Raw genomic sequence first — 26,335 nt, forward strand, 5'->3', positions numbered from 1 at the left:
CTGACATTGAATACCCCCCATAGACTCTATGCACTATGAAGTATTGAACCTGTTGTACCCTAAGTGCATTCGTGGCCTGTGCCATATTGGAGACCGCAAATCGCCAATCTTCCTCCTCTATTGGCCCAACATCCTGTTCCCACTTGTGCCTCAGAGCTTCCATACCATCCTGACCCTTGTCCCGGTTAAGTCGTTTGTATATTCTACTAACCAGTTTATTCCCCCCACCTGTCCCTATTATTGTTTTAATTGGGGATTCTCCTAAGGTTGGGAAGCCCCCCCGGAACTGTGCCGCCATTCCCGCCTTCAACTGCAAATAACGGTAAAGGTATGATTTAGGGAGATCGAATTCCATTTTTAATTCCGCAAAGGTTTTTAAATGACCAGAGAGGAGTATTTGGCCCAAGGTTGTAATAGGAGTAGTAATTCCAAACTTCTTTAACTTGTATAGTTATTAGTTCCCTAAAAATCAGGGGATCGTCTATTGAATGCAGTGGGTCTATACTTTGTATATTCAAGATTCTATTGTATTGGCGTCCTGCCAGATTTTTATAACTTGTTTCACTATTGGTGGATCACTCGTCTGAATGCGTGTTTGTATTTTTTGGAAGGTAACTCGGCGAGGCCACTGTGACCACGGCAAGCGCCATGTCGCTGTCCTCCGCCTCCACTAGCCACGGGCGTAGCTGGGCCATTTGGGCAGATATATAATATAGGCGAAATATATGGAAGCCCCATTCCCCCTACTCCCTTGTCCATTGTTAATTTGTTTAGCTGGACCTTTGGACAAGTGTTATGCCAGATAAAGAACGAGAGTTTACAGTTAAATTTCCTAAATATTACCAAAGCATTTGACGTGGTGGAGTGGCCATTTCTATGGGCTACCCTAAAAGCCTTCGGAATAGAGGAAAATTTCATCAAGTGGGTGCAACTACTGTACAAATGCCCCATGGCTAGGGTGTCCCTGAACGGGTGGACATCACCCGCATTCAGGCTCTTTAGAGGCACCAGGCAGGGGTGTCCTCTCTCTCTCCCCCCTTTTATTTGCCCTCGCAATCGAACCCCTTGCCTGCATGCTAAGAACCCACACTGATATCCGAGGTCTTCGGATGGCTCATGGGACAGACGTGGTCTCTTTATACGCAGATGATGTGCTGGTATATCTTTTTGACTACAGGGCTTCACTCCCGGTTGTTATAAAATTGATTGCCGATTTTGGAATACTTTCCAGTTTTAAAATTAACTGGAACAAATCATATATCTTGTATCTAGGGACCACGTCGCCTCAGGAATGCCTCCTCCATCCCCACTGGCATGGGCAAAAAAAAAAATCAAATATTTGGGGATACAGATAACCCGTAAAATTGAGGAATTTGTTCAGTATAACATCCTCCCAATGCTGAATAAATTGGATACTAAATTTAAATCATGGAGCAAATTACCTCTCTGAGGGGCAGATTTATTAAGCTTGGAGAAGAGATAAACTGGAGATAAAGCGGAGAAAAGGTAAAAGGAGATAAAGCACCAGCCAATCAGCTCCCAACTGTCTTTTTCAAACACAGCTGATTGGCTGGTGCTTTATCTCCTTTTACCTTTTCTCCGCTTTATCTCCAGTTTATCTCTTCTCCAAGCTTAATAAATCTGCCCCACAGTCACGGGACGGATCAACTTAATTAAAATGGTGGTGCTCCCACAGCTGTTGTATATAAAAAAAAAAAAAAAAAAAAAAAAAAAAAAAAAAAAAAAAAAAAAATCGAGCAGTTCCCAATTTTTCTCCCCAAAATACCGGCTGCTCCTTACTCTCCTACTTATTTATTACCTTCTAGAAGATAATAGTTAGAATCAGTTTGGTTTCTATGGGTAACATCCCATCTTCTACAGAACTCCCATTTTAGTAAATGTACTACTATGTATCTAGTACAGGGAAAGCCAGAGCCTGCTTCTCCTCTTAGTGTGTTATATTTTTTTAATGTGCTCTTAATAGAATGTCTCTGCTTTCCCAGGCCCTAAGTCAAGTGTCTGTAGAGGTTTTCTTATTGTTATGCAAATATGATACTTAGTGGTACCTTTTCTGCATTTTGCACTTATGACTGCAGCACTTTGTATCAGCTTCTTAGAGTGGGCAGAGCTGGCACACACAACATACCACTGGTAAGGGGAGGTTGCTCAAGTGACGGTTTATGCTCATTACGCCCTTTTTAGGCTATCATGGTGACTATAATGGCAATTCAAGAGACCAATTTTCAGTGTTCAGTTTCAGTGATATTCATACTGGTCATCAAAAGGAAGGTAGCTCATGTTAATTGGTCATCTAGATATCTAGAGTACGTGGAAGTCACCCTGGTTCCAATAATGTATAACTATTATTCTGTAGGAAATTTTGTAAAATTCTCCAAGAATATGTAAAATGAGCCATAAGTATATTTGTAGATTTCAGCATGGTTTTAGGTCCAGAGGTAGATAGATCTAGGACAACTTTTCCACTCTCTGGACACCCACCAAATTCTACCAAAGGTGATTTTTTTGATGTATGGTGGCTAAGCACCCTACAGTGCGCAATTTCTCTTTCTATTCACATGTGTTTAGGTCTTTCTCTATTTCATTTAGTGCTAGTGGATAAATTGTCATTATCATTTGTAAGATTGACATCATGCTACTTGCAGACCACTCACCCCTCTATTGCTTGGGATATAGGCGAGTGCAGGGTCGCCCCTGGCTCTAGGAGATTGGGAAACTATGTTCTAACTCAGTCAGAGCTGGTCTGGCCATACAACATTGTTTATTAAGCACTAATCACCCAAAGGAGATGTCCATTTTCAACCATCGGTGCGCTCTTAAAGCTGTTGAGTCTCAGTAATTCAGGCAGAACTTGACAAAGCAAGCCATACACTAATCCCTGATAAATCTATTTTCAAGCTTATTCTTTTGGCCTGTGAGTAAGTAAAATTAATGCTTTCTTTTTCCATGAGGTGCATCATAATCTACACCAAGTTAACCATACGTTTTATATAATTGGGCTGGTCACCTCTTAGTTCATAAACTCAATGAGTAAAGAGTCCAGACTGTGAATGACCTGTCACTGCATTCTTTGGACTCTGTAGCCTGCCTCTCCCTCAGTTCACAATTGTCGCTAGCAGAGGTTGAAAAAGCTATTGCCCAAAGCACTGGGCCCACATGGGAACCCCTCTAATTTTTATAGGTATAAATCTGACCTGGTCCCGGTGCTGTGATCTGCGTTTAATGCAGCTTCAGAACACAACAGTTTCCCAAAGATAGTTGCTATCCCCAAAGAAGGAAATACTCCTACCTCTGTGCAGCATTATCTGCCCATTGCGCTATTGAATACAGATGTCAGAATATTATCTAACAGATTATGTCCGTTCATCTCTTATTTATGTAGCCCACATAGTGGCACAGAAATTGGGAAATGCAGTCACAGTACGCTCGCTGTTGAACTCTGCGCTAATGGTTGGCATGGACTGGATCCTCAATAACCCAGGATGGCAGCCATGTCTACCATTTGGTCCTGCAGCATCAGTGGACAGTGCTAGGATCCTTCAGAAACTGTCAGAGCCACCAAGCTGACATGTAGAGCTCCCGGGACTGGAGATCAGACATCTTCTCCAGTCTTCACACTTGTATATCAATTTGCTGGTCAGCAGTCAAGTCTACTTGTTTTTAAGCATGTTTACATACAAAGAACCCCAATACTCAAATCAGGATCGCTCGTGCAAATAAAAATGGCTGTATTACCATGGTGGTAAAATGCTACCCCCCCCCCTCTCTCCCTGCAGCCTAATGTTTCCTGCTAGTGCCTAACCGCAACCCGTCTAAACCACTCTGAAGCCTAACCCCAAATCCCCTATTTAGTTTATAAACCTAAGCACCCCTTCCCTGGCCTAACCTTGCCCACCCACATACTTAAGTTTGGCATGCTGGCAGTAGGAACTCCAGCACATTCCCATATGTGAACAGCTAGCTAAACTTATGACTGATAAATTGAGATAGGATGTTGCAGAAAATGTGCTATATATAATGTACGTACTATATATTAAATATAAATCCGGATTAGTATATGCCATGCAATAAAAGGATATGAATCAGACCCTAACAAGTATCAGCTCGGATATAGAGAATTGTGATTAGTGTACTGCATTCTTCAATGTAAAAATAGAGTACTGTTTTCTTTACCATGGAAAAAGGTATCCTCGTAATAGAAGTGTCAGAATCGGATTTGAACATAGACAGCCTTAATATATAGCATAGTGATTAAAGTACTGCTTTCTCTACTGTGAAAACTGGTTAGCTACACTTACACATAGGTCATGTAAATTCAGCTTGAAACTGCTTTCAAAAGTGACTTTCATCTAACTGGATCACTAAAACGGTGATTGTTAGGGTGATTGATTGAAAACCTAATAAATTAGATAAATAAAATTAGCCCTATCAGTACGCAATATCACATTATAGAATTTAATGCATCTCTTATCTTACAAGGGGATTTTTGCTTTTTCCATTAACAGATTAATTAGTATGCTTAAACAATTCTGGGTCATACAGTAAGTGCACCTGAACACTGGTACTACAAGTGTAGCTAACGCATCTAAGGAATTGATTCCAGAAAATTGTGATAGGTGTATCATCTACTGACGACATAAGCCGATACACCTATCACAATTTTCTGGAATCAATTCCTTAGATGCGTTAGCTACACTTGTAGTACCAGTGTTCAGGTGCACTTACTGTATGACCCAGAATTGGTTCAGTATACCGAGGACATAGCCCAAACTTTCTTGGGTCCTATCCCGCACCAATAATATTCTTACTTGGGTATATTTATTTCCTGATGTGCCAGTCATATTTATAGTACCAATGGTCAGGTGCAATTACTGCATGACCTAGAGTTACCCCAGTACATTGAGGGCAGAGCCCAAATTCTTTTTGGGTTCCATTTTCCCATAAACAATATTCTAACTTGGGTATACTGCACCATTTCCTCATTCTCACTCTTCCCCTCCCCCCTTTCCTATCCTCGCCTATCAGGTTATTGTTGTATAGTGTGTTTTTCTTTAATGGATTCAAATAAAATTAAAATATTTTAACAGTATAAGATAGTGCCCCTAAAAACAGAGTTATCTTTTCTCTAGTCTAAAAATAAAACTACACATTACTCAGACGTTGTTGAAACCATTCCAACAACACTCGATCAAGCTCAGTGCTTACACCAGCTTTCATAGATTTTCTAATGCTCTTTGCTGCTTGGATTCAATTTGTGCAAAGAACTGCAATATTTTTTCCCTTTGATTTTTTATGTCATATACGGTTGATGAACCGATACCGTATGTATTACACAGCTTCTTCACTGAAACACTACAATAGAGTTTTTGTAATACTGTATCTCAACTTTTGCCTGCACCGATATACACTTGTGTTTAAGCTATATACCACCAATGCTCTAGGAAGGCATAGTGTCACTTGCACTGCCTGGGTGCCATAACAGCCCCACTGATGCTTGCTGTGTTACCTGCAGCGTCCACGGAAGCTTTACCCACTGACACTTGCGCGTATTGAGTGTTACACCCATGAGTGGAAAATGTTCCTGATTAAAAAGGGGTCAGAAACCGCTTAACTGTCCAGATTAAAACAAGTTCAAGATAAGTGGTAACTGGGAAATCTGTGGTGTACCTGTAGTATATTTAACTCCTAAAATGGGTTATAGCAAGGCCAAATACACACCTGAATAAAAACAGGACAATTTCTACAATCCAGATGATTTGTCCATGTCAGCAAAGAAACAACAGTGTATATTGGTAATTGAGCACTCCCATGGGTCAATAACAACATCTAGTCAGCAGTGCTGTATCAGTAGTGTTAAAGCTGCATGTTAAATTGTGCGGTCGCACCTCTGCATCATGCAGTGTGTATGGGTGGAACGATATTTTGGCCAGGAACACAATGCCCTGATGTATACCCAGCCTAAGGGGGGTATTCAATCTTCGGGTCACGGCAGACGAGCTTGCTCGCCTGCCGTGACCCAGTCCCGTTCTCGGTCAGCGTGACCGAGAACATGCAGGCGGGATTCAATGTCCCGCCTGCAGCGGGTCGAGAAGGGGGCGTGGCCGCGAGTTGCGGCCGGGAAGTGACGAGATGCAGCCGGCAGCTCGTCACTTCCCGGCTGTTCTCGGCAGAACGAGCCCGACAGCTAGAGATGTCGGGCTCGTTCTGACAGGAAACCCTGTTCAATGCTGTCGGGGAAGACAGCATTGAATAGGGCCCGTCGAGCATCTCCCCCACGGGAGATGCTCGACGGCGATTGAATACCCCCCTTAGACTGCCTTTCATCAATAATGAAACTGCAAGGGAACACATTTTGTACAATCCCTTAGAAAAATGTGAAATAATCAGTACTCCAGCTTTAGTCCTGTTTGCCCTGACAGTTTAAGCAGGACCTGACAGCAAAACTGCGGCAAGGCATGCTGGGAGTCTTATCAGCTTGAGGGTTGCTTAATGCCCACACCTGATGCACATGAATGACCAACTCCATATTAATAACCATTGTTTGGGAATGAGATATTAATTATCAATAAGCAGACTGCTCTGTGCAGTGTGGGAAATTCACTTTAGGTACGTCATTCCTGTACGGTCCTCCATACACCATAGTGTGCCCAATTGGATTATAGTAAAGGTTCTTTAGTGTTTGGATTATTTATCAAATATCAACATGGTAACAAAACATTCTCGCTCAGATGCTTTGTGAAGATCTTACTTTGGCAGCTACTTCTGCGCTGATCTCTTCCTGAGTAACAACCAATCTTTTTTTGGCAATATCAGTCCTCCGGTCACAATCTGCAATGAATGACTGCAAGTGGTCCATTGCCTATGGGTACAAAAATAGTCCTCCAATTATATATTGCTTCAGACATAGTAATGGAAACTCATTATGGCAGATTTAATATGAAAACACTCCTAGTCCAAGTCTAGCATTTATGCCATCCCAGAAGTGTGAGGATGCTGGAGTAATAATAAATGAAATTTGCATTGCAAAAACGGCAGAAAAGTAGAAAGTTCAACTCATTCCTATAAAATATGGAGGGGGGGAGGGGGGGCTAAATCATTGAATCTAGCACAATGCCTGGGCAATTATTTATACTTAGGTTAAAAGACATGTGTCGCAGTTTTCTACACTTATCATATAGCTAGATATGCCAATCAAAATATGACCAAACGCTTTATCTGTAGAATTTAAAAAAATTTTTTTTTAGAGAAGACATATACATTATTTCTTAACCTAATCTCCCTGCTTTTCAAAACACTTTGGGGGCCTTTCTCCACATCCACATGCAGTGTTCTATGTGGATGTGAAGAAAGAGAAGTTAACAGAATTTTTTTGATATATGGCTTCCATACATTAAGACTTTATTAACTGGTCAGATAAGCCCTAGGAAAATGTTTCCAATCTACAAAATGGTATAATATGGAACCGCTAACTACAGTTTATGTTCTTAATGGGGGAAAGTGGCACAGTTTATAGGTTTTCCTACATATTATATTTTGATTTTGTACAATTGTATACATATATACGTCACTGCATGTCTCAAGTTTTGTTTTTTTTGGGTTTAGGACTTAATGTATTGTGCTATTGCAATATTCAAATTTCAAACCGGTGAAAAGTAAAAAAATAAATAAAATAAAAATCTTCGATGGGTGTTCTGTGGGTTTTATGGCACCAAAATACTTATTTTAGTGTCATCTGATAATGCAGCTATGTTTATGTACCCTGCACTTGTCCTCTACTGCATTCAACAGAAAATCTCTGTTTCCGGTTTTGCTTACTTATTCTGATTGGGCGCTGTGGATCACCTGTGGCGCCATATAAATAAGGAAGGATAATTGTGTGTGTATGTGTGTGTGTGTGTGTGTGTGTTTGTTATGTGCTTGAAAGTTTGTGAACACTTTCCTATAGTTCTGCAGCAATTTGACCTAAACCTTGCTCATATTTTCAACTTCCAAAAAGTAGAAAAAAATAATCAAAACAATTGGCAAAAAAATTTAGACGTGCTCTTTTTTTTAATTGAGAAGGATACAATACCACAAATCTGTGATATTTAGAAGGTGAAGTAAGAGTGAAAGGTTTTAAATCTATGGTATGACAATCAGGTTTGAATGGACAACCTTTCTTTAAAAAAAGATGATCAGGGATCTAATAAAAGTAGGATGTTTACAACAAATGTTTGTGGAAGTGTCTCATGCCCCAAACAATGGAGTTGTCTGAGGACCTCAGAAGAAGTTTTTTAAGCTCAACGGGCTAGAATACATTTAAACTCCATCAATCAACAGTAAAACAGATTCTTGACAAATGGAAGAAATTTCAGACCATTATTACCCTCCCCTGGATTGGTCAACCAACAAAGATCACACCAAGCACCATTATATTCATCAAAGAATGCCCTCCTATATGAATGCCAAAAAGGTCTCTGCATTTCACCAGCTCTGCAATAAAAAGAAAATGGGAGGCCTTGGAAGGGGTACCTGTACCTGCCTTGCTTACTCAGTAGTCCAATATAAATACTCTTTCAGAGTCAAACTAACCTGAAGCAGGTTTGAGAGTGTAAGGTTTATATGTAAGCCACAAACAAGTTTGTTTTCAGCATCAATAAAAAAAAAAGTATGGCTCAAAAACATCAAAATTCTTAGGGTGCAGTTCAATTAGCTGCAGGTGTCATGGGGGACCTCACAAGTGAAGACTCCAGAGACACTGAGTGCAGCTTACTAAAGTGTTTTTTATTCTACCGATTGTGTTTTGTTGGTATTCGGAGCGTTTTGTGGAGTGACTGGCTTTCTTACATTCTGACTGTAAAATCCTAAGAACGAACATAATTTCTCTAATCTCCTTCCCCAGTAGGGCAAAGTAGTTAAGACATTTTTACCAAGATGTGGATGGATACTCGTTCTACAGATTAGGCTACAGTAGGAAGTACAAACTGTTTGACAGTTTGTTTCGTTTTTTTAATTCCCGCAATTGCATACGTAAGTCCATATTTTTCAGGTACCTGACTAAAACGGACTAATTGAAAAACGGCAAGGCAAGGTTGATTCAGTGAACAGTTTACAATAGTAATGGAATGCATTAAACCAGATATGTACGTGCACGCACACACACACACACACACACACACACACACACACACACACACACACACACACACACACACACAGATTCAATTCTCTCTTTCATCAGTACAGCTATTAGGAGTAGGTGAGAACAAGAGATGAGCTGGACCACTCCAAAAAGATAGTATTTTAAAGACAAAAAGGTTGTTTCATGTGAATGGGAATGGATGTAATATGGAACATAGCAAGTCAGATAGTTCTTAAAAGTATTCATATATTATGCATAACAAGTGAATGGATAACAGATATAGGGCAGTACGGATGGTGTAATGGTTAGCATTACTGCCTCACAGCACTGAGGTCATGGGTTTGATTCCCACCATGGCCCTAACTCTGCAGAGTTTGTATATTCTCCCCGTACTAGTGTGGGTTTCCTCCAGGTACTCCTGTTTCCTCCCACAATCGAAAAATATACTGGTAGATTAATTGGCTCCCAAAAAATTAACCCTAGAATGTCTGTGTGTGAGTGTACATGTGGTAGGGAATATAGATTGTAAACTCCACTGGGGAAGGGACTGATGTGAATGTTCAAATATTCTCTGTAAAGGGCGGCTTAATATGTGTGCGCTATATAAGAAACTTAATAAAAAATAATTAATTAAACAGATCTAAAATAATAACAGAGATTTGTTTTAAATAAACTTTAAACATAATTTAAGTACCTGAGTAAAAAAAAAAAAAAAAAAGAACTCACATCAAGCTCAAAGAAGAAATCTTGCTGCTTTGAAGCAATCTCATAATCTGCCCTTAGGGCCAAGTCATGGACTTTCAAGCACTCTCCTAGGTCCATCCTCTGAAAGGGAGAAACAAGAAAAGCAGTAATACTTTATAAATGAGAACAGCATATACAACAGAGAGAAAATATGTATGTGTGTGTGTGTGTGTGTGTGTGTGTGTGTGTGTGTGTGTGTGTAAATATCTCCTGACCTTTAGCTCAGCTGAGCATACACCTTATTCTCTGAAAAGAATTGGATCAGTGGATAATCCCTATATTGCTCATTTGAATATTCCAAAACTGGACAGCTTTATATACACTTTATTGGATGTAAACTATGGATGGCATCTAGTTAAATTGGTTTTATCATTGCCCCGATGTGGTTATGGTTATGACGAAACGCCTCGGGCTATCTGCATTGACCGAATGATGTACTGTAGCAATCTGCTAAAAGGATGTTGTATTGACAAATAAGTATATGTAAAATTTGTATGCATCCGTTTGCCCAAAGGGCGATATTTATGTAATTTTCATCAGTTTTATGTATTAAATATCATTTCTGAATATAGCGGCCCGGCACTCTCCCCGCTGGGTCAGCTGCCACGGTGTCCTTCCAAAAGGGTGAAATAACGAAGGAATAAGGCTGGCACTCAGAGGTCTGGAAAAACATGCTGTATTGTTCTAAAGAAAATCATGACAAATGGGCTAGACCAGTGGTTCCCAACCCTGGTCCTCAAGTACCCCCAACAGTGCACGTTTTCCAGGTCACCTGGCAGGTGCACTCATTCAGGCACATTTGAAAAGATCCACAGGTGGAGCTAATTTCAGCACTTGTGATTCTGTGTGGAGACCTGCAAAACATGCACTGTTGGGGGTACTTGAGGACCAGGGTTGGGAACCACTGGGCTAGACCCGGAAACATTGGTAGATTTTCTTTTGAACAATACAGCACGTTTTTTCCAGACCTCTGAGTGCCCGCCTTATTCCTTCCCTATAATTGCGCTAGTACTAGGAGCTGCACTCTATAATTCCTCCCTGTTAGTAGAGAAAGAAGGAAGAATAGATGGATAGATATGGAGCGTGCTAGTTGACCACCACCTTTTCAGCGTGTAATCACACAATAAATGTTCAATGTCAAATTTATTAAAAAATTAAATACACAGATCAGACATGGCTTCCATTGTTGTTATTTCAAGGTGAAACAAAAAAAAGGATCTCTTTTTTCACCTTGAAATAACAACAATGGAAGCCATGTCTGATCTGTGTATTTAATTTTTTAATAAATTTGACATTGAACATTTATTGTGTGAAAAGGTGGTGGACAACTAGCACTCTCTATCTATCTATCTATCTATCTATCTATCACAGATATAAACAGGGTTATACCTGTGAAATCCTCATTGTAAACATCACTTGATGTTGGATCATCATATTTGTTTTATTGACTTCTGGATTGTAAAATCATTTGAACTGTAAATCTATGTACCAATGTGTTGAATAAAAACTACCTTTTAAAAAGTTTGTTTTAATGCAGAGGTGAAAAAACAACTTAGGGCGCACATCTATTCCTTCTTCCCATTTTTATTTTTTATGCCTCTAGTAACAGCTAGGCATTATAGAAGTGCTGCCCCACCATTAGCGCAGTAAAAGGCCACATCTCTCCCTCCCTCCCTCTCTATATCTATATACGGCTGGCTTTGGATTTCTTGATATAAAATCACGAGGCGGCACTCTCCGGGTTTTTTTCAAAATGTATTAAATCACAGCATACAAAATAGTAGTGAAGAAAACAAACTCAGGTCATGGCTGTCAACAGTTTCGGGGAGCAATCCCCTTCATCAGGACGACCAACAAGGTGAGTGGTATAAAACAACAAACCTTGTTGGTCGTCCTGATGAAGGGGATTGCTCCCCGGAACTGTTGACAGCCATGACCTGAGTTTGTTTTCTTCACTACTTGATTTTATACCAAGAAATCCAAAGCCAGCCGTATTAGCCTCTCAGGAAGGCACCCAGAAACACCCAGCACAGCTTTTAGGTGCAAGGTAACAGTGCACCAGCCAAACAGAACCAAAATGTACATTGACAGTTAGGAGCTGATTCCCTGGCACATTATCACCTTGCACATAACGGGGTAGATTTATTAAGCTCGGTGAAGTGAAAGTTAGGTTTTTATCACCGGCTGTCATTTTTCAAACCTAGCCTGTTACTTCGCAGTTAAAAGTTGATTGGCCCGTGATAAAAAAAACCAACAGATCATTTATCACATCACGAGCTTAATAAATCTGCCCCAACGTTCTTTATGGGGATAGATACCACTTCTCCAAGCTTCACACATTTACCCCACAGAGAGGGGATTTACTGGCACTACTGAAGCCACAGTGAAATCAGAAGCCACATTTGCGGTAACTGTGGCTTTCAGCGACCCTGCTTATTGCCGGGTCGGTGACATCATCCGGGAGGTGGGGGCAGAGCATCATGTGGGGGCAGGGGGAGGCAGCATTGAAGTGATGCTGCGGTCTCCTCCATAGCACTGATCGGTACTAGGATTGCCCAACCTGGGTTACCCGTTCAGAATGCGGGTTGATGGACCTGGGTTTTTTGAAAATGTTGCTTTCGGACTGCACAGAGACCTGAATTGACCTGGCAAAACACCGGGATGGACCCAGGTTTTCTGTGCGGTGTGAAAGGGTATAAGTAGTCAACAAATTATTCAAATTGCTGTAAAAAGGCAATCAGTAGATAGTTAGGCTGCTGAAGCGTTTCATACTGGGGGTCTGAACTTACATGGTCTGCTGTTAATTAGTGAAACAGAGCACCTTGTTGATTTAAATTTTAAAAAAAGGGTATTACTTTGTCAGGACTGTATACACCATACATAGAAGCTTTAATTGGACTTACTGTTCCAGATAGGATATCATGGGGACAGCAATTGAGAAGGTGGCTTTTGCACACTCTTTCGTCACTGAACTTGATCCGCTGTCTTGTTGAATCCCCTGCAAAAGAAGACCCAGAATATACCATATTAGAGATTGAAATCCAAGTTTTCATTGTGCGCTGGAACATAACATTAGACTAACCTGACTATACTGGGCAAATGCTTACAAAAATGTTTAAAGCCATCCTGACTGTTGGCCAGGTTTTCAATATACATAATACATGTACTTTTTTAGATTGTCCTTTTTTATGCTTGTAAATACTTTATCACATGGTATCACTCAATTTATGTAGATACCAATTGATACTATGACAATTTTTCTTATTCTTCCACTTGTAAAAAATAAAATAAAAATCTTGTAGGTAAAGCAGTGGTCAACTGAGTCAAGTAGGACGGTTGTTTTCATCACCATTGTTTCAATGTTTCTTGCCAAAATATCACATATTTACCACTTAAAAAGCCCACTAATAGGTAGATCCATCCTTTTATACAAGAATTTGGCTGAATCAAATGAAATGACTACATTAGCTGGAAACATATTTGTGATGGAGAACGGTTTAAGTATATCAATGTTATCTGTACGGAACGCAAAATGATGAAAACAAACCTGTCTCTGAGACAGGATGGAAACTATTATTCTAGCAAACTATTTGGAATGGAATGGGATCATTGGGTCAACCGAAAGATGGTAGACAGTCATTAGGTCGACATGGCACAAGGTCAACAGGTGGTTAGGTCAACACAAGCATTAGGTCAACAGTGAAAAGGTGGACATGGGGTTTTTCACCGTTTTTTTTTTACCCAAATGTTGACAGTTTTAAGTAAACTGCGTCCCCTCGCATGGCTCGCTGCACACTATTTTATTCTCCCACCACGCCCTAGTGGATTGTAGGGCATAAAATACCGCCTGTCGGCACAAAAACAAAAAAACTATGAAAAACACAATGTTGACCTTTTGAGTGTCAAACTAATGCTTGTGTCGACCTAGACACCTGTCATCCTCCCAGTATGTCAAACTAATGACTGTCGACCATATCCCATTTGGAACAGCTTGTTCCAGAGTACTAGAAAACAATGGGGTAGAGGTATGAAGCAGTGGTAAGAGTGGAGAAGTGTGTGTGATATATATAACACACACACATACATACACAGCAGATGACTGATAGCAATGGCACACCTCCACTCTTGTCATTGCTTCATATATCAACCGCAGCGTATTATGGACTACGATGTTATTCCCCTATTTCCTAAAGAAAACAAAATGCATAAACGTCTAAAAGGTAACCATACATTTTAAAAGCAGAAATCATTTTGATGAGGAGAACCCTGCTATACTGTTACTAACAGGGGCAAGTTACAATGGGATGCAGGGTAATATTATGCATACAAACCTGAGAAGTACTTACACTAGCCAAGACCCAGGAATACTGTTAGTGTGCAACATTTTATCAACATTACTCATGTCGTGCTCAGTGGACTGCCAAAACTTTTCATGATGTGATCAGCTGGAGCCCAGACAGATTATCCTACGTTTTTGTTTTCTATGTCCTTTGATGTAGATAATCGAAAAGCAAAAGGGCAACATCCAAACTCACTACTCAACTAAAGTTTATAGGCTAAACGTATAACATTTCAAAACAGGGGGCGAGTCAATTGTTTTTGTGCACCGGATCTACCGTCTAAAGAGATGGGAGATCGGGAGCAACAATACAAATGTTTGATTGTTTTTTTTTTTTTTTTTTATTGTCGCAATTGTGGGATTTAGTCAAGTAAAGCAGCTAATCCTGTCTAAAGGCATTGTTTAGGCACCTAAACCAGTAGATTTGCACACATTGCTTCTCACAATGAGGCTGTGAGAAGAATTGTCACCCCTGCGGCTAATGGGCATCTAAATGGAGCAACAATTTTATTGTTCCATTTTGCACCCCCTAGTGGTAGCTGTGGGGGTAAACAATTGAACCACCCCCATAGAGTGCTTCTGCTTTATAAAGCCAGTAATCATTAATTATGACATAAAAAGGTGGCATTATAAAGGTGGAAGACACACAAAGGAATTAGTACATTTTAATGCACATTTATGCAGAAAACACACCAGGTGGTAAGAAAGGGATACTATAAAAAGGAGATATGCTGTATATTGGAGTTGCAATGTGTAGACAGCCAGTGCCTAGTTAGACAGGCAATAGGTCGAAAAAGGACGACCTGTATAAATGGTTGACTTTTTTTGGATTTTCTTTTCAATTTTTGCTTCATTTCCCATCTCCGTGGACCACGATTGGAAATAGAACATGTGATGAGCAGAGCCAACCACCTTGCCCGAAGCATGGGTGAGCAAAGATGGTCCGTGAGGGTACATGTTTACACCAACGACTGTTGCCGCAGGTAATGAAACATAGAATGATACCCCCAAAAAAACTTCAAACTTGGTTGATCATTTTCAAGTCGACCCTTTAAACTGTTGATCATTTGTACCAATCGACCATGTGGGGGTCGACCTACTGACTGCCAACCTAATATACCACATCCTGTATATTTATACAGAAGAGCATGGCTTTGAACCTCAACCTGATAAACAACTGCATAATGTATAAACCTCTCTCTAGCCATCACTAGAGCAAAGTTTGGCTTAAACACCAAACATTCTATGTGTGAATAAAAGGTACTAGAACAGGGGTATGCAATAAGTGGACCTACTGCTACACTACACATTCCAGCATATCCTTCCATGGTATGTCCACAAAGCAAAACTGTAGCAGGGCATGATGGGATGTTATTCCCACAGCAGCTGGAGGGCTGTGCTAAAATCACAAGAGCAGGAATAAGTGAGAGTAGCTGGGAGGATACAATAACTACCTCACTAAAAAAAACTAAACTATTATACCTCACCGGTTATTTTGCTGCATAGTTCAGTACAGCTGGCCCACAAGACCAAATTCCAAGACATAATGGTCTTGGTTGGAAGTTTTTTTTTTTGTTATTGTGAATTTTTATTAACAAGGTACACATCAGCAGCACAACATTGCAAGCCCTCCATATACAATACTTAAATTATAGGAATATATTAACCTATAGCAGGCAGGATCCCCAGCTGTAAGCCAATGCTCCAACAAGAAGCACCTGTGTACAGGGAAGGGAAAGTCACTAGAGAAAATGTAGCCAATAAGAAAGTGACAGATTCATGTAAAAAATGCACTTTATTGGTAAGCTTTGTGTCAGCCAATCGACTGGTCCAAGTTCACTGTATTTCCTAAGACTCAATTTTCTACACTTAAAAAATGCAAACCTTTCTGCACGATGTCCCTGCCAATTCTTTAAATTGTTTGCTAAAAGTCAATGTGAGGACAGTCATGCCCAAGATATTGACACTAAGGAATTACTTTTCTTTTTGAGTTTCAAAAATTTCTGGATGAGGTTTCCAAGTACAATTACATACCCATATTTCTAACATCACATGCAATGGATTTAAAAATTTACTTAAACGTAATCTTAATAAAAGGATATCAATTTTTTTTTTTTGAATATGAAGTGCATACATCTCCCGTTATTCCTGACAAAATGATTTTTCTCAGTAGTAATTTCATTGATACATTGTGTTACATTTTACCCTTTTTCTCTGTCATGGGGAGGGATCCTTTTCATGTGGTTTGCTTTTAAAAGATTACGATCAATTTCCAACCTATTCCATAGAGGAAAACTAAGAGCATCCCCAACTTGTTTTTGGACTCGTATCAGGTACATCTAATACTAGGAGGTTGTTCACATCCCAATGAAAGTGTAAATAAGAAAATAGTATTTAATGGATTCTCAGGGGGCGATTCAATGGTTTAAATAAGATGTAATCTAAATTATTAATGAGCTAACAATTGATTGCACAACTAGCCTAATGCTAGATGTGAGTGCTAGTCTTGCATCGCTAATGCATGGGACTAGCCGCGTAAAGCCACTTTTTCTATGCCAAGTGCCAGGCGCAGTTAGGGTGTGATTGAGAATTGGGGAAAGGGGACAGGCAAACGGCCTAGGGCACTGAGCAAGAAGGCATTCTCCAATCAACAAAATTAGCTGTAAATATATAGTTATTCAGTTGTGGAGGTGCTCCCAGGGAATGGGGTAAGTATATGCAAAAAAGAGATATACAAGAAAGGATATCAGAAAGTCTCCCAGGTGACTTTCTGATATCCTCTCTTGGATATCTCTTTGGTACTTGTGTATTTTGGCGGCGCCCCCGATGTCCGTCGTACGACGAACAGATCGCATCGCATGCCATGCACCCGATGGCATACGATGCGATGCGATTTTGACCCCCTATACGACCAAAAATCGTATAAGCACCCTAAAGGGTGCTTTTGACCCCCCAAATGGGTGCTTACAATGTTAAATGCACCCCCACGCCACCCCCCACTATAAACGTGAACCCGAAGCGTGGCGAGCGCAGCGGTACGCGTCCTACGACCTTTTCATACCCCCACTATCCACGTCGGCGTGGAGTTGAAAATAGAATAGTGTGTCGAGCGCAGCGAGCCACCGAGCCCGAAGCGTGGCGAGCGCAGCGAGCCCAGCGAGGGGACGCGGATACCTTCACAGGTAAACGCGTCCCTTCGCGGGCTTCACAGGTATCCGCGTGCGCTCGCCACGCTTCGGGCTCGGTGGCTCGCTGCGCTCGCCACACTATTCTATTCTCAACTCCACGCCGATGTGGATAGTGGGGGTATGAAAAGGTCGTAGGACGCGTACCGCTGCGCTCGCCACGCTTCGGGTTCACGTTTATAGTTGGGGGGTGGCGTGGGGGTGCATTTAACATTGTAAGCACCCATTTGGGTGCTTAACATTGTATAAGCACCCATTAGGGTGCTTATACAATGTTTAATCGCATCGCATCGTATGGCATTGTATGCCATGTACAATGGCATACAATTTAAAAATTGTATGCCATCGTGCACTATCGTACGATATCGCGTCGCATCGCATACCATCGTATGCGTTATGGTATGCGATGCGATGGGCGCCGCCAAAATACACAAGTACCATCTCTTTTTTGCAGTTAGGGTGTGCCAAGTATCCTTGACCAACCCTAAAGCTCTACTTTACATGGATTTCTGTTTGCACCTCAGGAAGACACAAGTAAAAACACAGTATGTGTGCAAACTTCCGGCAGGTCATCCAAAATAACTGACTTCACTACAGACCACTTTCGAGACAATTCTTACAATCAAAGCTCCTGCTTGAACCTTTTTATTAATACTGTTCATGAAATAAGGGGCAACTCAATTAGTGGAAATGCATGTCACAGCCGGTAGCAAACTTACTTTTTACTCGTACGCAACAGAGATGTGCAGAAAAAGTAGCAATGTTGAACTGAATTGGCTCATAAGAGTTGGAAGGTGTATTACAAAGGTGGACATCGTATTATCTTTGACTGCTGACTCAGGGATTTGTATTGCCTGCATCAGGCAGACTAAGCCTAATCCCTGAAAACAGGCTATCCGATTAGATCGCCCAGTAAAAAAAAAAAAAACAGATCTTTTATTGGACGATCTATCCAGATAGATAAATAAAAAAAAAAAATTCTGGAAAAGGGAAAAATCGTTGCAGATGTTTTACCGGGATACTTGGATATTCTCCATAATTAAATAGTTTGCGATTACTCACAAATGTCTTTGGACATACAAAAACATTTGCAAACTGATACAAATAATATACATGAATGGAGAAATGCATGTACAGTTTGAGTATCACTTATTTATTTACAGTTATCCAAATATCCATTTACTCCAGAAAACCGTACATTCCAGAAAGTGAAAAAAAAAAAAAAAAAAACTATGGACATCTAACAGAAGTACGAGGCAGGGGCGGATCTAGAGCTTTATTTGTAACTGGCACTGAACATATGCAATTAAATGATTGGTTAGCATTCAAATTCAGTACCTGAGAGACAGTACACAAACTTTGTTTCATATTTTGAAACCTTGTTTCATGCACAAATAAAATATATTTGTGTGCGTTTGATGTGTTTGTACAACATAAATGCAAGCTACATCATTGAAATATGAAAATAGTCTGAAATACAGAATAATCCGTTATCTAAAATTCTATTATTTTGGATAATGGATACTTAACCTGTATATGAATTTAGCCCAACATGCTATTTTTCGTATCAATTTTCATAAAGCAAACTTACTTAAATATCTACTTGAGATGTGACAGTACCTTTCTGCATTTAACTACTGTGGAACTTAGCACTAAAGTTATATGCTGGCCATAGAGAAGAGCCATTTCAGGGCCGAATGCATGGTTTTGATGGCTCTTGTGATGCGTTGTGTGTGTTTTTCTTTTTGCACATTGTGAGGCGTTTTTAGTGTTCCCACTAGGCTGTTTTAGCGGGGCGCTGCGCCCTGCCCGATTTTTACAGGACAAAATACGCCCTGCCCTGCTAGCAGCGCCCCGCTAAAACAGCGTGGTGCCTGCCCTGGTTGTGTGCACGGGGAAGCGCAGAGCCGCCTTAGACGGCGATTCCCAGCGCTTCCCCGGCAGCACGGTAACTTCGGCGGTGCTAGGCCCGCCTCCTTTAGTGACGGCGCCGACCGGGCCCACCCCTTTTCGTGACGTCACGGCCCGGGCACGCCCCTTTTCGTGACGTTGCGGCCTGGGACCGCCCACAATTGTGCCGTCGGCGGGCCCGGTCCACCCCCCTTGCACTGCCCCCATGCAGCGGCGCCCTGCCCGCCCTCATTTCTAGAGGGAACACTACGTTTTGGCAGGGATCCGAGATTGGAGGCTCGAATACCGGGATTAAAATGCACATGCGCACTTGATCCCCTTCTCCCATGTAGCACACCTGGCAACAAGGTTACGTGGCTGCGCATCGTGATGTTAAAGGTCACGCTGCGAACCCACACAATGGGGTTCCATGCCACTGCGTCTGCCCACCCCGGACTAAGCTGCCTCCTCCTGGCACGCCGCAGTCACCTTGCCTGCTTCCCCGCCTCCTCCCCAGCCTGCCGCAGTCACCTCACCTGCTTTCACCCCTCCTCCCCCGCCAGGTACAGGTCCAGAGAGGTAAAAAAAAAAAAATGCAAGATTGGGCATATTAGGAGGCCAGATCCCGGGATTGACAGTTTTCAATCCCGAAACCCGGCATTGAAAAAAAATGGCCCAGATTGGCCTCCCTAGATTCAATGCACGGGTTTGAGGATCACAAGATGGATCCTATGATCAAATTTAACTCGTTCGGAGAGAGTTAGATTTGTAAAGCGCAACGGAATTTGCTGCGCAATATACTGCAAGAAACTGTAAATGCATACATTTGGGTAAGTTATTTTGTTTCTATGCAAGTTAAATACTGGTGACTTTATATTTACACTGCAATTTAGATTAGTTTGAACACACCCAAATCTAATTGTTACAACTGCCCCACTTTGAGTGCTCATGGTTTTGCCTATTAGAGAAATATTTTGTGATCCAAGATAAAATCAGGCCCTAATATCCAGTATTTAAAATGTTTGACCTGTACCCAAAAAAATAAGCAAGTATCTAATGGCTGTTGGATGTAATAGTTTAAAAACTAAAAATGGAAAATCAGTATAAAAATGAAAAGCGCACAACAATGTAGATCATTCAAATAAAATGGCCTTTCATTATTTTATTAAAGGATTGTTTCATCAACATTTTTTACATCCAGCAATACATTGCAAATATGGAAATTATGCTTATTATAAGGCTCAAGCACTGGATGGTTCAGATTAAGAGAATAGTTACTTAAAGCAGACAGAAATTTGTTTATAATGTCATAATGCAGAATTTATATGAGCAACGAGGCGAATATTTTAAATGTCACCTCCCTCACTTCTTAAGCAGGTGCATAGACACTGAGCGAGGCTATGAAAAATCCCTTGCCGATTTTCACGCGGGGTGAACCAGTTTCATAGTAGGAGACATTAGAAAGTGGTCTATCTGGTCTGTAATACAAATTGACAGTGGCGATGATGATGTGGGAGCATGCATCAACACTCATTGACCATCCATACACACTAGGCAACTTTGAGTTTAAAAATGGGAAAAGTGAGCTACTTTGAGCTCAAAATGGTCTAGTGTGTATGGGCTTTTAGGGCTATATTCAAAGGTTTTCGCACCAACAGCCATTAGAGAGCACCCAAAGGACCTAGGCAAACATAGCTCCATTCATGCACTTCTGGCTACCGGCATTTCAACTCACACCACCTCCCCCTCAGGATGGCGAGCTGAGATCAGTGTGGGGGGGTCACCCATTTGAGTGCTGAAGCGGGACTTTTCATGGCATGTCTATTAGTTTGCAGTGTTAATTCTAGCACCCACCATACTTGAAAACCCATGCAGTTCTATATCCTGCCTGTGGTGTCGCTGTCTGCTGTGGGGTTTCTAGCACAGGTCTGGTTTGCACATCAGTGCTGATATAGAGACCACACTGTGCTAGAAGCACTACAGCAGACAGCGACATCCTAGGCAGGGAAGAGGAACTGCATGGGTTTTCAAATATGGCAGGTGCTAGAATGAACACTAGTTTGGATGGGCATAGCTGCCTTCTATGCTTAGATAAACCAGACCATAATGAGCGCGATCAGTGTGAAACAAAATATTTATTTCATATTGCCCTGTGATCACCCTTTAATTAAATATGGCCTTTAGCGTTAAAATAATAATTTAACCTTTATAGTTGTCATTTTAGTCATTTTCCAACCAAAGAAAAATCCATGATCCCCTTACCATTTGTTTAATTTTACAGTATTTTTCATACGGCCTGGGCAAAAGAGCCTTAAATTAAATATGTTAAATGTATCGGTTTCCTGAAATTAAATGCATACAATTAATTTAGATCATAAATTATAACTAAGAAAATAGTCAGAAGTATGAAATCAATGAGTTCTTTTCCTTGGTAAGCCATACTTGATCAAACGTATTTGCTGAAAGTAAAGCGTAAAGACCTATGTCCTTTCCTAGACTCTGTTTAAATGGGTAGATAAGCTCTGTTTGGGCCAGCAGCTGAAAGAATGAACTTTCTCTTTGGATTACACAACTGCGTTTCGTCCACATTCATTAACACATCTGAAAAGTTTGTTATAACTCACGGCTCGGCGAATGCGGGGCCTTTCTGATACTCCCTTGCGGATTGAAGTAGGCAGGCATAGATACATTGAACCTTTATAAATAAAACAAGGGGGCCAGATTGTTCAGTTTGTATAAAATACATTGCTTCTGCCAGCATTTTAACACAGTATCAAGTACATGTTGTTCCAGACTTTATGAAGAACATAAAAAATATAAAATAAAAAAGCTAGTCGGCCCCTCCTAAACCCATTTTAAATCATTTCCAGGCATGTAGTTTCACTAATGGTTGAGTTTGTAATGAATATTTTACCTATACTAAATTTGGCATAAGTAAGTCATTCAAATTATAAATTTGGCATAATTAAGTTGACATAAAAATTCAATACATTTAAATAAGGGTGAGATTTAAAAATAATGGGTGAAACTTAATAGGATCAGAAAGTGAGAGATTTGGTAAGAAATCGCCCATATTTTTAAAGCGGCAATCACTTACACTGCAAAACCAGTTTGATTCTGAAGTATAAATGATTGTCGCTTTGAAAAAACTGGAGATTTCTTACCAAATCTCTCATCCTATTAAAATGTAACCCAATGCTTTCATGAGAAAAAAAAAAAAAAAATCACATATCACATTCTGGAGAGATACTTTATAGGAGATTATATATATCAAAAATCACAAAGACTTCAGTCCTTACTGTGTGCACAAACCACATTTGTGAAACTACATACATGGTCATTTACATAAATCATGCATTGACTGACAGTGTGAACACCCTCACAAAATTGTTAAACCCATTTAAAAAAAGAAAAAGAAAATGGAAGGCAGGAATCACAGCACAAGTTTTAAACCAGAACCAAACCATGAAAGATACAATATTAACAAGAACTATTAACAAAAAGTATTATAAAGGAAACTACACATTAAACAAATCTGTTTCAAACATCTTTAAAAGGTAACCTCCGTCAAGTAAGGTCCATGAATCTTTTTATCAGGGTATGTAATCAACTGCATGGAAGACAGCAGTATAACTCCACTCAGAACAGAATAGAAGGTCCATAACCTAAGAAGGCAATACAGGTCGAGTATCCCAATAATCCGTTATCTAAATTATTTCGAAAAACAGTCTAAAAAATGTACTCTTTATTTTATGCTGCACTATTGGGGAAATAACATAACTGGCACTAAATATGTGCAAATATGTGCAAATATGTGCAAGGCTTGGCATTCAAATTCAGTGCATGAGATTGTACACAAACTGTTTCATGTTTTAAAACCTTGTTTCATGCACAAATAAAATATATTTGTGTGTATTTCATGCGTTTGATGTGCTCATACAACATACTTGAAAATCTCTCAAGATACCTCATTCAAATATAAAAAATATTCCAAAATATGGAATAATCCAGTATCCAAAGTTCTTCTGGTCCTGAGCATTTGGATAAGGGATACTCAACCTGTATCAGAAGACTTGCTATGGTAATTTATAACCCTTTGAGTGCCAACTGAGAGATATATCAAATATCTGCTAAAAATGCCGGTCGCTCACAGCAACTGTTCTTTTAGTATAAAGACAAATACAGCAAAGTCAATTGAATGAAGTTTAGTTAAATACTGCAACCAAAAATAATAATAAAACAGGCATTTTTAGCAGATATTTTGATGATCGCTCACAGAAAGTTGGCACTCAAATGGTTAAGGTATATGCAGAAAGGTATTTTTTCACTCCTTAACTGGTCTACACTGGGAGTTTCCACAGTCAATAATTAGTTTTTTTTTAATTATTATTAATGGTCCATACACACTGGGTACATCGCTGGCCGGAAAAAAACGGTCAGTGCATACACAAGCTGAGCGATTATCACGGGGTTGAACGACTTTCCACAGTTGAAGATTATGTCAAACAGGACGAATGCGGATGGCGATGATGCAGAAGCATGCACCAGTGCTAAACTCTAGGCTGTTTTGAGCTGAAATCAGATCAAGCAGCAAAAAGTGAGCTGCTTTCAGCTCAAAGCTGTATAGTGTGTATAGGCCTTTAAGTCCCATACACACTGGGTGACTGAGCTGAAAGCCGCTCAGTTTACTCGTCACCCAGTGTGTTTCGGGGCAGCGACAGATCACTGTTCCACATGATCACTGGCCCGGTAATACCGTTCATCTGCTGGTATTACCGTGTGTATGCACGGAGTGTTTTTCAGCCCAGCAATTTTCCCCATCATCATTGTCTGTACACATTGGGCAAAAGCGCCCAGTGTGTATGGACCTTTAGTCACCTTCCTTGTTCGATGCAAGTATACAAATAGTGAAATAAAACCAATAAATAACAATATATCTCTTGCCAACTTGCCTTTTATTCCAACCAACAAGTGTCTTGAGCTCTGCATACAACACAGATTGAAAACTTCCACTGGCAGAATATGTATGTATTCGTGCCTCCTGACACAATATCAATATATTAGTCTGTCAGACTTCAGAAAATATATTGTAGCATTCTTTCACACATTATAGAAAACCAAATGATAGTGCCTGAGAAGTATGGTGAAAAGTTACAGCATGCACACTGAATTCTGTAAAAGGCACCTCAGGAACTTTGTCAGGTTGTACAGTTTCCCTACATGGCAGGTTTTTTGGAGAGCGCTCCCTAAAAAAAACCCTGCTGTGTCTCCCGGGGTCAGGCAGCTTTGCTGTGCACTATATTAGCTGCTGCCCGGCCCTGCCCCCGGCAACCCGGCGTGACCTTAGCAAGTTCACGCCTCACCCAAACAGGAGGAAGGACAGAGGATGGGCAGCTGGAGCCAGGCAGCAGTTGAAGCTGAGCTCATCGCTAGCTCAGCGGCGCCAAGGAGAGGGAGACATTGGCATCACCATTGAAGCATCGTCCGGAAAATTTCCGGTATTGCCAGTGAAGGGGTTTTAGACCCCATGACTGCAATGGATTGACATTGGTTCCTTTTTCTATTTGCCATTTGCACAGGGAATGCTCGGACACAGCACCTAAATTCATACTGGTTTTTGACGTTTGACCCATTAATTGGTGCACTACTTTGGAGTGTGAATGGGTTTATCAGGTTGAGCAACCCATTTTCCATTCACACTAATGGAGGAGGCAGTGCTTGGAGAAGCGTCAGCTCTAAGTGCTGCCTCCTCCCCTGCCCTCGATGACACTCCACTGCTCTGTCCTGCCCCCATATGACATCAGCATTGTCAGTTCACAGAGGGCCCATTTACACCAATGGGGGAGCCCAACCTCCTGCGTCAGTATGGCGGTTGGGCAGGGGGGCGCACACAGCCTCCGCTGCTGTACTGTACAGACAGCAGCGGAGCCAGGGAGTAGGTGAATGGATGCCTGTTTGCTGCATCCATTTACCTCACGGACGTGGGCAAGGGGTGCACTGAGGCTGGGAGCAGCCCAGCAGCTTATCTTGGTGCTGGGCTTGACCCCGGTGTGGCGATCAGCAGTCCCAGCGCTTCACCACCCCCTGCAGTGTAAACAGGGCAAATCCAGGATTGGAACCCTGTTCCAAGTACCGGGTCAGACCTGGGAATTTGGTGTAAAAGTGGTATAAATGGGCAACCCAGGTTCTGTTTACACTATACGGAGGAGCCAGCATCACCTCGCAAATGGCAGGTCTTTCCTGAGATGTACCAGGTGCGACCCGACATTTTCGATGTGAAAGGGGTATTTTATACCCCACTCACATAGCACCTTTGACCCGGGTTATTGCCGGATTGGTGACGAATGGACCCAGGTTGAGATGTAGTGTGAAAGCACCACAGGTTATAACCAAGGTGGAAAAACCCAGCAATTTGACCCAGGTTAAAAAAAGTGTTATATCCGGGTCACTCTCTGTATAATGGGCAACCAGGTTTAACGTGAAGTGCCAGACCTGAGTCGGTGACGAGTCGGACCCGGGCTCACCCGTGTTTGCGATATGTAAAAGGGGTAATAATCTGAACACTGTTCATTGGTCTCACAGGGGCAATTACAGAATGCAGTGTGCCAATTGTACATTGTTTCAAGATAATTCTCACAGGCACTATCATTTGAATTTCCATAATATTAGATAAAATGTATTGTAGCATTATCTACAAAAGTCTGGCAAACTAATATATTGATACAGTGTCACGAGGTACTAGGGCTCATCTATTAAATCAATTTGTAACTGTAGAATTCTTGTATTTTAACAAACACATTTAATTTATTGTGTACATATTGTACAGTGCAATTGAATGCAATTTATTTTTATTTTCCTGCACTTCTATTCTTTTAATTTTCTGTCTCAGGTCATTTATGGATTAGCCACCATTCATTTGGTAAGCAGCATTTAGAGAACACTAAAGAAGCACCTGAGAGGTCTCTTGTATGTATGCATTACTCTGTACTAATAACTTTTTTTAAACTAATTTTAGTACATCTACTTAAAAACCTACAC

The 26,335-nt window shown here is 40.9% G+C and overlaps 1 protein-coding gene across 4 annotated transcripts in view; it reads right to left on the minus strand.

Annotated features, from left to right (window-relative positions):
* Positions 1 to 26,335, minus strand: part of LUC7L2 (LUC7 like 2, pre-mRNA splicing factor) — a 42,023-nt gene that overhangs the window by 14,306 nt on the left and 1,382 nt on the right. For 3 of the 4 annotated variants that reach the window (XM_083156617.1, XM_083156619.1, XM_083156618.1), the window contains exons 2-5: positions 21,922 to 21,992; positions 12,787 to 12,881; positions 9,866 to 9,964; positions 6,767 to 6,877 (exon numbers count right to left, since the gene is read on the minus strand). In XM_083156617.1, coding sequence (XP_083012743.1) covers positions 6,767 to 6,877; positions 9,866 to 9,964; positions 12,787 to 12,881; positions 21,922 to 21,979 — 363 coding nt within the window. In that variant the 5' untranslated portion in view covers positions 21,980 to 21,992. The remainder of the gene's footprint in view (positions 1 to 6,766; positions 6,878 to 9,865; positions 9,965 to 12,786; positions 12,882 to 21,921; positions 21,993 to 26,335) is intronic. The other variant, XM_083156616.1, reaches the window with a different exon arrangement.

This window comes from Crinia signifera, chromosome 8 (assembly GCF_055691185.1).
Source record: "Crinia signifera chromosome 8, ASM5569118v1, whole genome shotgun sequence".
Lineage (NCBI taxonomy): Eukaryota > Metazoa > Chordata > Amphibia > Anura > Myobatrachidae > Crinia > Crinia signifera.